The sequence below is a fragment of the Gigantopelta aegis genome, chromosome 12 (assembly GCF_016097555.1).
Source record: "Gigantopelta aegis isolate Gae_Host chromosome 12, Gae_host_genome, whole genome shotgun sequence".
Taxonomy (NCBI): domain Eukaryota; kingdom Metazoa; phylum Mollusca; class Gastropoda; order Neomphalida; family Peltospiridae; genus Gigantopelta; species Gigantopelta aegis.
The window spans coordinates 14499232-14517200 of NC_054710.1; the positions used below are offsets into that span (position 1 = coordinate 14499232).

At 36.6% G+C, this 17969-nt stretch overlaps 1 protein-coding gene across 1 annotated transcript; it reads right to left on the reverse strand.

The window, feature by feature from the left end:
- Positions 1–1063: 1063 nt before the first annotated feature.
- On the reverse strand, positions 1064–15797 carry LOC121386971 (neural cell adhesion molecule 1-B-like). The gene is made up of 10 exons (XM_041518026.1): positions 15669–15797; positions 14864–15214; positions 14041–14301; positions 10880–11182; positions 10202–10501; positions 9334–9453; positions 8834–8861; positions 8375–8433; positions 2252–2365; positions 1064–1837 (listed from the first exon to the last, which is right to left on the reverse strand). The coding sequence occupies exons 1-10, from the start codon at positions 15787–15789 to the stop codon at positions 1833–1835; spliced, it is 1662 nt and encodes a 553-aa protein (XP_041373960.1). The 5' UTR covers positions 15790–15797; the 3' UTR covers positions 1064–1832.
- Between the last annotated feature and the right edge of the window lie 2172 nt (positions 15798–17969).

The window sequence follows — 17969 nt, forward strand, 5'->3', positions numbered from 1 at the left end:
TTGTTGTAAATAAAATATTTAGAACTATGTTGTTGTTTTTCTTCTTTTTATGAAATCTAATAGAAGACTTGTCACCACCGACATGATCTTTATTTACTTCCTTGTCGATGAATGCTATAATCACTGACCTATATTTTTATGTCACACTTCGATAAAGCCATTCACAATGATAGACGTATTCCTTTACGGTACTTCAAGGTAAAGGTTGCGAGACATGGGTAAATATCAATGTAGGGTAGTAGTTGTAATGATAGAAATAATTTCGGAAAATGTTCATCTTTATTTATTTGCATTACCATCTTTGACACCCAATAGCCGATCTCTCTCTCTCTCTCTCTCTCTCTCTCTCTCTCTCTCTCTCTCTCTCTCTCTCTCTCTCTCTCTCTCTCTCTCTCTCTCTCTCTCTCTCTCTCAATTCTCTCTCGATAATGTTAACTTTACTAATCGGTGATACCCTGCATTAGTTTCAACTTCTGGTGTATACTACATAACAAATGTATAACAAATAAAAGTTAATTTATTTATTGCCAATGGATAATAATATTTGCACAAATAATCAATGTCAGGTATTACTACCAGTCACAGCCACAGCGGTTTTTACTCTATAAATATGTGACGGTGCACCTCGATCTTTGACACATAACTCTCTTCTTTTGGTACCATACAACCTTTAACGAACATATTGAATTATTAGCTATTGGCTATTGGATATCAAACAGTTGATAATCCTGAGTAAACCAACAACATTTTTATCTGCCCTTTCCCACAGACAGGATAGTAAATACCACGGCCTTTGATATACAAGTCGTGAGGCACTAGGGCAAATCAATGTATCTTTAAAGCTCTTCCCCCTTCTTCCGCCCCCCCCCCCAAATGTCTTTCTGAATCCCCCCCCCCCCCCCCCCCCCCCCCCCCCCACACACACACCGACTCTCTCTTAGATGTTTCACATTTTACATTGTAATTTTGTAAATTAGTGACAAACTGTGGAAGTGTTTAACGGATGTAAATTCCAAGCACATAAACTGAATTTATAGTTCAATGAACAACAAACGAACGGCGATACAGAAACATGTGCATAATTTTATTACATAGAATACCTCGGGTAAATACGTCGGGTGAATACAGCACGTTTGCTCTCAACTAACATTCTTCACAGTCCGCCAGTCACGTATGTCAAAGCTATAGTAGTGTATAGATAACAATCACCTGCAGCAATGAGGACAAAGGGTAGCAATGACGTGAATGCAGCAGTTAAGTCCTTATAACGATAGGTTTACCTCAGTCATTGGTGTAAACCGGCGGGTATCACATTAACACACAAGGTTAACGCGACGCGCTGTTAAATGCAATGTACACCAGTCCAGTACACATGCACGTTCGAATCAAGTCAGTACACAATTCGTGGAGTTGTCCTCAAGTAACAAATCATTGGCGATATCAAAGGTCTATTCTTGCTGCTCTTAAAGAATTAAAGCACGCTATACAAAATCTTTACAAGATGTCAAGTTTAACGCAAGCATGTCAGTGATATCGACAATGATGATGCTGATGACCATGATAATGATGACGACGACAATGATGATTATTATGGTGATGATTATGGTGAAGTAACGCTTAAGTGGATATAATGTCGGCTTCTACACAAGCATGCATATATGTGTTAAATGATGGTGGTGGTGGTGATGATGATGATGATGATGATGATGATGATGATGATGATGATGATGATGATGATGCTGATGGTGATGATGAAGTAAAATATGTCATAAAAAGGTTACAGATGCAGGCCTCAATTCGAGTATGTGTGAGATCCTTCAAATATATGGCGGTCATTCTGAAAATAAAGCACAGCACATAAATGATAACAACAATAAAAAGAAGAGGAAGACGCAAAATGCCACAAAATGTTAAAATATTTGACTCGTGTAACAAATAATAGACACAATAAACAATACTCATAAATAAAAAAAACATTTGCTTATCATCATGTAGCTTGTCATATTTATGTTTTATAATTTTACCCGAAACAACGACTGGCTGAACATGCATGTAAATTTACAAACTTAGTTTTAATAGTTATTATCATGGTGGTTTCTTATTTGGTGAAGAAAAAAAAATAGTGACAGAATGGATAATTATATGAGAAACACGAATTGTTTAGTGATAATAAATTAGACACTAAAATGAACGCACAACTAGTTAAAAAACAAAACATCTCAAAACATTTGTAATCAAATATTAACTTTACCTTTGACCTCCGATGTATTGTCATAAACTCTGAGCACATCGTATGGTGCGTCTCTCCTGGCTTCCAGTGAGGAATAATTACTGGATGCATTTGCCGGAGTACTTGATCCATCACCTGTACAGGTATATACAATATTTTACAATAAAACAATGTTTAGACTTAAATTAGTTTGGATAAAGAGATTGTAGATTACACAATCTGTACATTGACTCCACAAGGTTTAGAATGATCACCATACTAAATTATCAGTATATTAGCACCACAAGTACTGGAAATATCACCACTCTAAACTATTTGTATATTAGCACCACAAGTACTGGAAATATCACCACACTAAACTATCTGTATACTGACACCACTGGACTCACACTAAATAATCAATATACTAGACACCACAAATACTGGAAAGATCATCACACTAAATGATATATAGGACACATCACAGTAATCACTACTGGAAGATCATCACACTAAATGAGTATATTGACATCACCTGTACTGGAAACACCACACTAAATAATCAATATATAGCACCACAAGTACTGGAAATATCACCACACATACAACTGGAAATTTGTATATTAGCACCACAAGTACTGGAAATATCACCACACTAAACTATCTGTATATTAGCACCACAAGTACTGGAAATATCACCACACTAAACTATCTGTATATTTGCACCACAAGTACTGGAAATATCACCACACTAAACTATTTGTATATTAGCACCACAAGTACTGGAAATATCACCACACTAAATAATCAGTATATTAGCACCACAAGTACTGGAAATATCACCACACTAAATAATCAGTATATTAGCACCACAAATACTGGAAATATCACCACACTAATTGCTAGTGTAAGGTTATTTGTATATTAGCACCACAAGTACTGGAAATATCACCACACTAAACTATTTGTATATTAGCACCACAAGTACTGGAAATATCACCACACTAAACTATTTGTATATTAGCACCACAAGTACTGGAAATATCACCACACTAAATAATCAGTATATTAGCACCACAAGTACTGGAAATATCACCACACTAAACTATTTGTATATTAGCACCACAAGTACTGGAAATATCACCACACTAAACTATTTGTATATTAGCACCACAAGTACTGGAAATATCACAACACTAAACTATTTGTATATTAGCACCACAAGTACTGGAAATATCACCACACTAAATAATCAGTATATTGACATTACAAATACTGGAAAGATCAAAATAGTAAATCAGTATATTGACACAACAAGTACTAGAAATATCACCACACTAAATAATTAGTATATTGACACTCGCAAGTACTGGACATATATTGACACAAGTGCTAGAAAGGCCGTCACACTAAATTAGTATATTGACACCACAAGTGCTAGAAAGGCCGTCACACTAAATTAGTATATTGACACCACAAGTGCTAGAAAGGCCGTCACACTAAATTAGTATATTGACACCACAAGTGCTAGAAAGGCCGTCACACTAAATTAGTATATTGACACCACAAGTGCTGGAAATATACACACACTAAATAATTAGAATATTGACACCACAAGTGCTAGAAAGGCCGTCACACTTAATTAGTATAGTGACACCGCAAGTACTGGAAATATACACACTAAATAATTAGAATATTGACACCACAAGTGCTAGAAAGGCCGTCACACTAAATTAGTATATTGACACCACAAGTGCTAGAAAGGCCGTCACACTAAATTAGTATATTGACACCACAAGTGCTAGAAAGGCCGTCACACTAAATTAGTATATTGACACCACAAGTTCTAGAAAGGCCGTCACACTAAATTAGTATATTGACACCACAAGTACTGGACATATACACAAATCAGTATATTGACACCACAAGTACTGGACATATACACACACTAAATCAGTATATTGACACCACAAGTACTGGACATATACACACACTAAATCAGTATATTGACACCGCAAGTACTGGACATATACACACACTAAATCAGTATATTGACACCGCAAGTACTGGACATATACACACACTAAATCAGTATATTGACACCGCAAGTACTGGACATATACACACACTAAATCAGTATATTGACATCGCAAGTACTGGACATATACACACACTAAATCAGTATATTGACACAACAAGTACTGGACATATACACACACTAAATCAGTATATTGACACCGCAAGTACTGGACATATACACACACTAAATCAGTATATTGACACCGCAAGTGCTGGACATATACACACACTAAATCAGTATATTGACACCGCAAGTGCTGGACATATACACACACTAAATCAGTATATTGACACCGCAAGTACTGGACATATACACACACTAAATCAGTATATTGACACCGCAAGTGCTGGACATATACACACACTAAATCAGTATATTGACACCGCAAGTGCTGGACATATACACACACTAAATCAGTATACTGACACCGCAAGTGCTGGACATATACACACACTAAATCAGTATACTGACACCACAAGTACTGGACATATACACACACTAAATTAGTATATTGACACCGCAAGTACTGGACATATACACACACTAAATCAGTATATTGACACCGCAAGTACTGGACATATACACACACTAAATTAGTATATTGACACCACAAGTGCTAGAAAGGCCGTCACACTAAATTAGTATATTGACACCACAAGTACTGGACATATACACACACTAAATTAGTATATTGACATCGCAACTACTGGACATATACACACACTAAATTAGTATATTGACATCGCAAGTACTGGACATATACACACACTAAATTAGTATATTGACACCGCAAGTACTGGACATATACACACACTAAATTAGTATATTGACATCGCAAGTGTTGGACATATACACACACTAAATCAGTATATTGACACCGCAAGTGCTGGACATATACACACACTAAATCAGTATATTGACATCGCAAGTGCTGGACATATACACACACTAAATCAGTATATTGACACCACAAGTACTGGACATATACACACACTAAATCAGTATATTGACACCGCAAGTACTGGACATATACACACACTAAATCAGTATATTGACACCGCAAGTACTGGACATATACACACACTAAATTAGTATATTGACACCACAAGTGCTAGAAAGGCCGTCACACTAAATTAGTATATTGACACCACAAGTACTGGACATATACACACACTAAATTAGTATATTGACATCGCAAGTACTGGACATATACACACACTAAATTAGTATATTGACATCGCAAGTACTGGACATATACACACACTAAATTAGTATATTGACACCGCAAGTACTGGACATATACACAAATCAGTATATTGACACCACAAGTACTGGACATATACACACACTAAATCAGTATATTGACACCACAAGTACTGGACATATACACACACTAAATCAGTATATTGACACCGCAAGTACTGGACATATACACACACTAAATCAGTATATTGACACCGCATGTACTGGACATATACACACACTAAATCAGTATATTGACACCGCAAGTACTGGACATATACACACACTAAATCAGTATATTGACATCGCAAGTACTGGACATATACACACACTAAATCAGTATATTGACACAACAAGTACTGGACATATACACACACTAAATCAGTATATTGACACCGCAAGTACTGGACATATACACACACTAAATCAGTATATTGACACCGCAAGTGCTGGACATATACACACACTAAATCAGTATATTGACACCGCAAGTGCTGGACATATACACACACTAAATCAGTATATTGACACCGCAAGTACTGGACATATACACACACTAAATCAGTATATTGACACCGCAAGTACTGGACATATACACACACTAAATCAGTATATTGACACCGCAAGTGCTGGACATATACACACACTAAATCAGTATACTGACACCGCAAGTGCTGGACATATACACACACTAAATCAGTATACTGACACCACAAGTACTGGACATATACACACACTAAATTAGTATACTGACACCACAAGTACTGGACATATACACACACTAAATTAGTATATTGACACCGCAAGTACTGGACATATACACACACTAAATCAGTATATTGACACCGCAAGTACTGGACATATACACACACTAAATTAGTATATTGACACCACAAGTGCTAGAAAGGCCGTCACACTAAATTAGTATATTGACACCACAAGTACTGGACATATACACACACTAAATTAGTATATTGACATCGCAAGTACTGGACATATACACACACTAAATTAGTATATTGACATCGCAAGTACTGGACATATACACACACTAAATTAGTATATTGACACCACAAGTACTGGACATATACACACACTAAATTAGTATATTGACATCGCAAGTACTGGACATATACACACACTAAATCAGTATATTGACACCGCAAGTGCTGGACATATACACACACTAAATCAGTATATTGACATCGCAAGTGCTGGACATATACACACACTAAATCAGTATATTGACACCACAAGTACTGGACATATACACACACTAAATCAGTATATTGACACCGCAAGTACTGGACATATACACACACTAAATCAGTATATTGACACCGCAAGTACTGGACATATACACACACTAAATTAGTATATTGACACCACAAGTGCTAGAAAGGCCGTCACACTAAATTAGTATATTGACACCACAAGTACTGGACATATACACACACTAAATTAGTATATTGACATCGCAAGTACTGGACATATACACACACTAAATTAGTATATTGACATCGCAAGTACTGGACATATACACACACTAAATTAGTATATTGACACCGCAAGTACTGGACATATACACACACTAAATTAGTATATTGACATCGCAAGTACTGGACATATACACACACTAAATCAGTATATTGACATCGCAAGTACTGGACATATACACACACTAAATTAGTATATTGACACCGCAAGTACTGGACATATACACACACTAAATTAGTATATTGACATCGCAAGTACTGGACATATACACACACTAAATCAGTATATTGACATCGCAAGTACTGGACATATACACACACTAAATCAGTATATTGACACCGCAAGTACTGGACTTATACACACACTAAATCAGTATATTGACACCGCAAGTACTGGACATATACACACACTAAATCAGTATATTGACATCGCAAGTACTGGACATATACACACACTAAATTAGTATATTGACATCGCAAGTACTGGACATATACACACACTAAATTAGTATATTGACACCACAAGTGCTAGAAAGGCCGTCACACTAAATTAGTATATTGACACCACAAGTACTGGACATATACACACACTAAATTAGTATATTGACATCGCAAGTACTGGACATATACACACACTAAATTAGTATATTGACACCACAAGTACTGGACATATACACACACTAAATTAGTATATTGACACCACAAGTACTGGACATATACACACACTAAATCAGTATATTGACATCGCAAGTACTGGACATATACACACACTAAATTAGTATATTGACACCACAAGTACTGGACATATACACACACTAAATCAGTATATTGACACCACAAGTACTGGACATATACACACACTAAATTAGTATATTGACACCGCAAGTACTGGACATATACACACACTAAATTAGTATATTGACACCACAAGTACTGGACATATACACACACTAAATCAGTATATTGACACCGCAAGTACATATATACACACTAAATCAGTATATTGACACCACAAGTACTGGACATATACACACACTAAATCAGTATATTGACACCACAAGTACTGGACATATACACACACTAAATTAGTATATTGACACCACAAGTACTGGACATATACACACACTAAATTAGTATATTGACACCACAAGTACTGGACATATACACACACTAAATTAGTATATTGACACCGCAAGTACTGGACATATACACACACTAAATCAGTATATAGACACCACAAGTACTGGACATATACACACACTAAATCAGTATATTGACATCGCAAGTCCTGAAAATATCACGAGACAAAACAGTTTGTAGACAATAACGATAACTTGCTGTACAAACCTCGAGTTTGTTCCATGTCTTCATAGAGAGCAGTCTCTTGCACCGCAGTGTTGGGCTGCCTAAAATTAAATAAACAGAATCTAAGTAAAACAAATATTAAATAACCACCGACTGTTTTCAATTGCACAGTTAGAACACATGATTGAATTACTGTTATTTAATAATTTCAACAAATGTTTTTCTTAATTTAAAAATACATATAATAATATTTGTGTTTGGTGCTACTTGTTGTCTTCATGTATTAGTATGTGCATTATCGTGCATACCATATGTATGATATATCGATCATGAGAGGTATGCGTACAGAATACAGTTTTTTTTGTACGTTTTTTTGTACTATATTAATGATAGCATGTAATAAAGCATCATATAATACAGGATTATTACAGCTAAAACTTTTATGGAGAGACTTTATTATCTTCAAATGCAGCTGTATATATATATATTATAACACATTACCTTTTGGCGTGTGACTGCTCCGGTTTGGCTTTAGCAAAAATGAAAAACAAAGATATAAATATTTCAGACAGGAAGTAGTAATAGCATGTTCAAATAATGTAACAGTAAATGGAATATTACATTTTCCTTTTCGGAGATATGTCTTATTTCCACAAAGGCATTAATTTTCCAATTTAGTAAAGAGGAATTGAAGCAAAGGATTAATTATAATTGTGCATGCACAAAAAGCATTCACGTACCGTGGGTATTATGGGGGTAATCCCCATTACGTCTTTTTGTCTCCATTATATATTGGCATATCTTACGATCCTACCAGGATTTCCTAGGGAGGGGTGCTGTTTGGTTCTTCCCTCAATATAAAATCCTGGTTATGTCAGTGGTAACAAGCTTTTAGATTAACGATACTCTATCAAAAAAGAAAACATCAATAATAAGATATATAGACAAACAGCTACCAAACTGACCAAATACGTACAACAGAAATTAAAAATACGTCTCACCTTTTCTCATCCACCAGTAAGTGAATACGATTCCACTAATAAAAAGACATAGCCCTATCATTATTCCTATGCCAATACCAATGCCTGTTCCAAGTAAGTTGTCTTTTTCATTTGTGCGTCCTGGAATTGAACATAAAAATAATTCGTAGTTGTGGACGTAATCTTACTACAATATGAAATATTTTAATCGTTATATCTGAGATCATTTAGTTCTCGAAATTTTGATTAGTGACAGTTGCTGATCAGTTGACCACTGAATAGAAACTACTATTTAACGTTTTGGAATTGTATTGCAATCTCTGAAATTTTCTTTATTGAACAGACTTTATTTGTTTGCATTACCATAGTTTGACACCCAATAGCCGATGTATTTTTCGTGCTTGGGTGTCGTTAAACATTCATTCATTCATTCATTCTTTATTGAACAGGGTGTTAATAAAGTAAATACATAACAATGATTTGCTGGTCTGGGTTTTTTTATATTGATATTTACAAATCTGTAAATAATATTATTATGTTCACCGTCCTAATATATACGTCCGTAGTTTTAACATATTTGATGACCATATTAATACTCATGTACTCTATAAACTAGCACATTACTTTCACAGCACATCAGGGTTTTTGTTTTTGTTTTTGTTTCTTAAACTAAAAAAAATAATCAGAAACGTCCTATTATAAACTTAACCCTTTGGACATATATTCTGAAACAGGATTAGCCAATAACTGAAAGACATTTGTTTAAGTTCTGAATAGATGATGTCCAATACTGACATGATCATTACATGTTAATATGTCCCATCTCTATCACGTCTTAAACGTGATATAACATTTGAACTTATAAACAATTGAACATCCATGTTATTACCGTCAGTGAGAACCTCCTGTTCTGGTGTGAATCCTTTGTGTCCCTCTCTGTTATAAGCCGAAACTCGCACAAGGTATCTCGTCTGTGGCTGCAGATTCGATATTGAAGCTCCGTGGACTGTCTTGAGACCTGTTTCTTTGAACAGTCCAGTGACGTTTGTCCATTCTAATGCAGTATGTACCCGGTGCTGTACTAGGAATGTCTGAGGTAATCCTCCATTGAATTCCTCTATCCATGCCACGGATAAGGAAGATGGAATGCCACTCCATACAACGACGTTAGAGGGAACACTCGGAGGACCTAGACAGACGAATCGGTTTATTTTATGTTTAAAACAGCTGGATGAGATTAATCTGATACTATGTACAGGTATTTGCTATTCACTAGCTGTTTAAAACGATTCTTAAACCAAATGCCACCATAAAACCTATAAAGGAACAGCCAGTTGCTGATGATCTTTAAACATTAACTGAAATATTTTTATTTTTCAACGAGGTCAGATAGAAAGGACTGGATACAAGTTATATTAAACATGCATAAAAATAATACACAGTATCCTTAAAATGCACTTTTGAACATGTTTTTATTATTGTATTGAAAACAAAGTTTCTGTAGACTACTAACAAGAGTAATAGAACAAATGTATTTTTTAATATTAGATAACACCTAATATGATACCTTCTTCAACAAGTGTAATGTTCACCACCAAATGTGGTCGTGGAGATCCATTAGACACAACAACTTGATAGATTCCAAAATCTCTCTGCTGAACATTTGTTAATGTGAGACTTCCAACAGCAGATACATCAGATGTAGTTGAACTTTCAGGTGTAAGAATCGTTTTCTTCCCATCACTCAGTCTGTACCAGGTAAATGTGGGTGTAGGATTGGCAATCACGGATAATGTGAGTGTTACATCGCCACCCACAGCTGTAACAAATCTATCCTCGAATGGAACTCGGTGATCTAGTCGTGGTGAAACTGAAATATTTTAATGAATATTGATATTGTTTATTAGTTCAGTGAAACATATTGTGCAACTGTTCCATGACAATATTATATAATATAAAAGCAATTTGAAAAATAATTTGTTTATTAATGCATGGTTTCCAACAGATAAAAGATGTGTTTTAACTACCATGTTTGTCTACAAGTGTACTCTACGTAGTTCAGGGTTGATAGTTTTATAGATAACAAATCGTTCGTGGAATGCAGCAGACTGATCACAACTGATCAACCTAAGCTAGTCGGTGATCTTTAAGGAGTAAATGTTTTGTTCGCACTGTAGAATATTATTATGGCACACATTTTAGCCTATCTACACAAGCAAGATATCCAATGACTTATATAATCAGTACCTGACTTTTTATAGCATTGCAATGGCATGATCGGTAATCGTCTGATATAAAGTTAAAGTTAAAGTTTGTTTTGTTTAACGATACGATTAGATCACACTGATTTATTAATCATCAGCTATTTGATGTCAAACATTTGGTAATTGTGACATAGTCTTATAGAGGGAACCTGCTACATTTGTCCATTAGTAGCATGGGGTCATTTATATGCACCATATCACAGACAGGATAGCACATACCATGGCCTTTGATATACCAGTCGTAGTGCACTGAATGGAAAGAGAAATAGCCCATTGAATCCACTGACGGGGATCAATCCTAGACCGACTGCGCATCAGGCGAGCGCTTTACCACTGGGCTATACAAATATATGTCCTAAACAAAAGTAAAGTTTATTTTATTTAACGACGCCACTAGAGAACATTGATTTTTTATCTTATCATCAGCTATTGGGCGTCAAACATATGGTCATTTTGACACTGTTTTTTTTTTTTTTAGAGGAAACCCGCTGTCGCCATATAAGCTACTCTTTTACGACATGCAGCAAGGGATCTTTTATTTGCGCTTCCCACAGGCAGGATAGCACAAACCATGGCCTTTGTTGAACCAGTTATGGATCACTGGTCGGTGCAAGCGGTTTACACCTACCCATTGAGCCTTGTGGAGCACTCACTCAGGGTTTGGAGTCGGTATCTGGATTAAAAATCCCATGCCTCGACTGGGATCCGAACCCAGTACCTACCAGCCTGTAGACCGATGGCCTAACCACGGCGCCACCGAGGCCGGTATATTCCCTAAACTACTGTTACAATATTTTTCATATGAACATTTTTCAAACATATTAAAAAGGATAATCATATTAATTACTTATTTTTTCTCGAGGATTTATGGATATATATGTACTACTCAAAAACCCTTGACCATGATATTATTGACTGAGGTTTTTTGTTTTGTTTTGTTTTGTTGTTTGTTTTTTTGTTATTGTTGTTTTTGTTTTGTTTTTTTGTTTTTGTGTGTGTGGGGTTTTTGTTTTGTTTGTTTTTTGTTTTTTTGTGGCGGGGGGGGGGGGGGGGGGTTGGTGTTATTCCTTGTCAGGATTGGTGGAATATACTGTAACTACTCAAAAATCCTTGACCATAACGTCGTTGACTAATGTTTAGTTTTTTCTTGTCGAGAATTGGTAGAATATACTGTCACTACTCAAAAACCCTTGACTATGATATTATTGACTGGGTTGGGGGTTTTTTGTGTGGGTTTTTTTTTTTTTTTTTTTTTTTGGGGGGGGGGGGTTGTTTGGTTTGTTTGTTTTTGTTTTTTTTGGGGGGGGGGGGGGGGGGGGGTGTTGTTATTCCTTGTCAGGATTGGTGGAATATACTGTAACTACTCAAAAACCCTTGACCATGACGTTACTGACAGATTTTTCATAAAGTTGCAGACCACAGTTTTTAACCCATGAAAATGGACCTTAACTTCGGTTAATCTATAAACCTGTAACACATTTCGATAACGTTATGATAGAGTGAAACAAGAATGTGTGACATTGGAATGGGAAAATTCTCCTAAAAATAGCCTAGAGCTCATCTTCATAACCGTTACTTTTGAGAGGTACATGCGTTTCTAAGAATATGAAATAAATCATTTTGTGGCATTAGAACCAGCAGTATGATCGGATAAAAGTTTCTTTTCTTCAGAGAGGAAACTTGCTACATTTTTCCATTAGTAGCAAGGGATCTTTATATGCACCATCCCACAAACAGGAGAGCACATACTTGAAACCGTAGACTGGGATGTATTGAGTTTTAAATTTAAAATATGTCTTTAACTGCATTATGTATAGTCAGTGTTATATTCGAATAAATATTAAAATAATATTTAGATAAAAAAAAAAAAAATACTAATAACCAAAGCTATTTAAAAACAAAAAAGATGTATGTCCCACTTTATGTTGCAAGCAATATTTAAACACCATGCAGTAATCTGCTGACTGCAAAATCAATAACCATAATTGTAAAAACAGTTCCTTTTTATTGATTGCTTCAAGACATAAATTTAATCAAGTAAATTGTAGCTATATACTTTGTTGTTATGGCGTTTTGCACTTCTATACTTGAAAATACTAAAATTAATAACGAGACTGAATAGTTACGGGGTTTGTTGTTGTTGTTGTTGTTTTTGCTGTTGTTCAGTGAGTGGGGATAGGTCGATTGTAAGCACGTAAGCAATTTTGACTACATAAATTATGTATATTTGTTTGCATTGTTGGTTCAATTAACAATTAAAACGTTTGTTCAACTAATAATAATAATAAAATTACAAATCAGTTTTAAAATATACTAATACAATTATAAGTACCGCGAATCATCAGGGACCCATGCTACTACTATAGAATTAGAATCAGATATGTATTTAATGTTGTAGATTTTTCACTTCATGTGTGATCAACATTAGTTATATAATTTATATAAATTCAAATATCATACTCACAGAATACTGTCAGTATCAACTGTTTAGTTTTAGATTTCGGTATAAGAGAGTTGGTCACTGTACACGTGTACACATTCCCTGTCTGACTCCTGTTGATGTTCGTCAGTGTTAACCGAGAGTTTGGTGAAATGAGCTGATTGTCCAGAGTCCAGGAATAGGAACAAGGTGGATTGCAGCTAGCAGCACACGCCACAGTCAAACTGTCTCCTTCTGCTACAGACCCAGGAGGTGGTTGACTGAGTGTAACAGAGTCTGGACCATCTAAAGAATAAACAATATACTAATACGTTAGGTACATGTCATGTAGTATCAGATGTTATAGTCACATGGTGGATTACAGCTAGCAGCACACATAACAATCAGACTATGTCCTTCTGCTACAGACCCAGGAGGTGGTGGACTGAATGTAACAGAGTCTGGACCTCCTAAGAAATAAACTATATTATGTAATATCACGTCATATATTATCAGAAGTTATCAGTCAGTAAAGAGACAAGTAGATGTGAACAGTAAGTGATTTTCCATCCAACATCCTAAAGTAACTTACCTTAGTTTCCGAGATTAAGCAAAACGTGATAAAATGTGTGTAAAGTAGCGATCAAACACTATTTGCACGTTTAATATATATATATATATATATATATATATATGTGTGTGTGTGTGTGTGTGTGTGTGTGTGTGTGTGTGTGTGTGTGTGTGTGTGTGTGTGTTATACTTGTTATTTAATGTAATGATCCCATAAAAACCAAACCCCAATCTCATATCAGCTAATAACAAGTATTCGCGACTTTCATCTAATTTATAATTTCAGATCCTCACTTACTGCTGAGCTGCAGGCTAAATGTGTTGCTGCGTGTTCTAGCTGCATTCAGATCACACCACCAGTTTGTAGCATCACGATCTGCAGTTCTGTTGATCCTCAGATGATACTTCTTAGTGGTGGACGAGCTGCTGTTTGTTCCACTGCCACAGGATACAGTGTAACCTCGTAAGGATGGAGGGTTAAACACAGAACAAGATGCCCCTTCCTGATATAGGGAAGCAAATGAATCAAATGATGTTTTCTGATAAAATGTTATGAGATTTCTAAGACCAGCAGCCTGTGACACTGTACACGTAAATGGCTGGTTTAACACTGCATAAGATGAAGACCCAGAAAGAACCAGTGTTGCATCTGTAAAAAATTAAAATCACAATGAAATACGTTTCACAAACTAAATATTTGTTTTAACTATAAACACTACACACATATAATGTAATTTTGGAAACAGGTAATATGCCTTTAAATTAGCATAAAAACAAAACTGTATTAAATCTTGTAAATATTAATTACCTTGCAATTTGCATGTCAATATAAATATGTTACTGAGTGTTGGGTGTGTGTGTGTGTGTGTCTGTGTGTTTGTGTGTGTGTGCGTGCGTGCGTGCGTGCGTGCGTGCGTCCGTGCGTGCATGCAAGATAGATATATGAGAGAGAGAGAGAGAGAGAGAGAGAGAGAGAGAGAGAGAGAGAGAGAGAGAGAGAGAGAGAGAGAGAGAGAGAGAGAGAGAGTGTGTACATCGTTTATTAGGGTAGAAGTAAATATGACGATGTATGTTTGTGTTGTATTAAATATGAAATTACTTACCTGATACACTTGGCGGTAGAATTAAGACGTACACCCACAAACATAAAGAACGACGCATACTTGCAAATAAAACACCCATGTTGTTTTCTTCTGTTATGAAATCGTATACACTTGTCACCATAGACCTGGTCTCCATTTACTGTTATCGAATGTCAACCAATGACCTGAATTCATGACAGACCCTTCTATAAAGAGCTACAGAAACATTCAAGTTTAGCTCAGGTGTATTGTGTGTACTTCAACATAGAGATTTACGAGACACGGGTAATTTCTTCTATAACTCTTTTTTCATTCAACAAGCTAAAATGAGGCATTTAATCAGCTGTAAAATAGTCCAGTGTGATCGAACATAGACCGATCGTGCGTAAGGTGATGACAGCAAACCCTACCCCACCCTACCCCACCCACCCCTACCCCATCTTCATAAATCAAGGCTAATATTCGTTCCTCGTATTCAGCCTTGATACATGTAGTCAAGATTACACACACACCCGAATGGAAAAGACCCACACGACTATGTGTGAAGGTGTCTATTATTAGAGTCTATATTTACGCAGTTACTGAAAATACACTAATATCAGTTTCACTGTAACCCTGTACATTGTTTCATCTGCTGACATTTGATAAATAATTTATATTATAAAATATAGTATTATGTAATTTTGATGCGCATCTCTAATTAATATAATTAAATTTAAAAATTCTACTCCATTAAATTTGGTCGCTAGATTAGATCGGGCGGTCAAAAAGAAATTAGATAGATAGATAACTAGTTAAACGTGTTCGTATACCACTAGGGTTTCAAACACGCCCATCCCGAGTCCGATCTCCGATATGATCGGTGGCCTGACTTTGGATGGGGGGGGGGGGAGACAGAATTTTTGAAAATAGCAATTAGTAAAAGAAATTAGTAGGATAAAAAAAGAAGAAAAAGTTACAAGCCAAAAATAAAATGAATTGACTGCTCGGCCGAATATTTATATATTAGAAGGACAGTCCAAAAATAAATAAGAGAAAGAAGAGAGACTATTTAATAATATTTTATAAAAAAGAAGTAATTTTGACATAAAAGTTTGAACGAAGGTCCAAAAGTTTAAAGGCCGATCTATATGGTCCGGGCCAGGGAGGGGGTGGGGGAGTGGGGGGGTAAGTTTGAGGTGGGCGGAATTTGGAAAACGAATTTAGTAGTTAGGTCAAAGACCGAAAGGAAAATGAGCTGCACAAATTTAAGTCCAAACAATAAAGTAAGAGTGCTCGACCGAAAGGGTTTTAAGGTGATTTGAGCAATTTAGACGGGTTGCCAAAATAAACTGCGTCGGACTGTTTACAAAAAAATAAACATAAAATTTTGAACTGCGGCCGAAATGTTTAAAGTGCAACTAAGCCCCAAAAAGGAGGTGCCTGTCTTAAGAGAGGGTGCGCAGCGGAACTCATGGCGAGTTGATGGGATGATCGGCTCGGAACCTCGGGAAGAAGTGGGCCAGGTCGATGTAACACTCTCCCCGAAGTAGTGCTGAGTATTCTTCTGGAAGTATCAGCTTGATAATCCAATGGATGATTGGATTATCCTTGTCTCCCTTCAGCAAGCCTTGCCGGTACACACCGTTCCGCTCCGCAGTCAGGTAGAAGGTGCGACTTCCCTCCACATACTGGAACAGGTACCGCCCTTGACCAGATGGTGTTGGTCTCCAGGTCTTTGGAACGAAGGGGCCTGGTAGTTGCGAGGTCGCAGTGAACTCCCCCTTCACACACTCGCGGTACCGTCCAGGAAGCTTGTTATGGGCGATCTGCCAAGTCGTGGGCTGTGTGTCGGACAAGTCCTGGATGACACCTTCCTCTTCTTGGCGTCACGCTCCGTAGCAGTTGTCGCAACAACTTGCCGGTTTCGTCTTCTTCTGTGAAGCTGGAGGGACCACCCCTGGCGGTAGAGCCGCCCGGTTTGGTCCCCCCTGAACCGCCGTGGGACGCCGTCTCCTCCTATTTCCCGATCTCTTCTGTCTATTGTCACCATAATAAAGGGTGACAACAGCCGTGCTCCCATTGTGTTCAACGCGATACTTGGCCAAACGGCCAAGCTCGCGCAACACAGCCCCAAGGGTGGGGTGGGGTGTGGGGGAGGGGGGAGAAAACTCGACGTTTGCTAAACACAACTGCATTGTGGCACTTCTCGAGTAGGAGTGTGATTCGGGTCATTGAATCGGATCCATTCTCAACTCAGCTAGTCAACAACCTATATTATCTGTTTACACAGTAAATTATTGCTTTATGTTATTCAAATGAGAAGACTGGTAACACAAATTG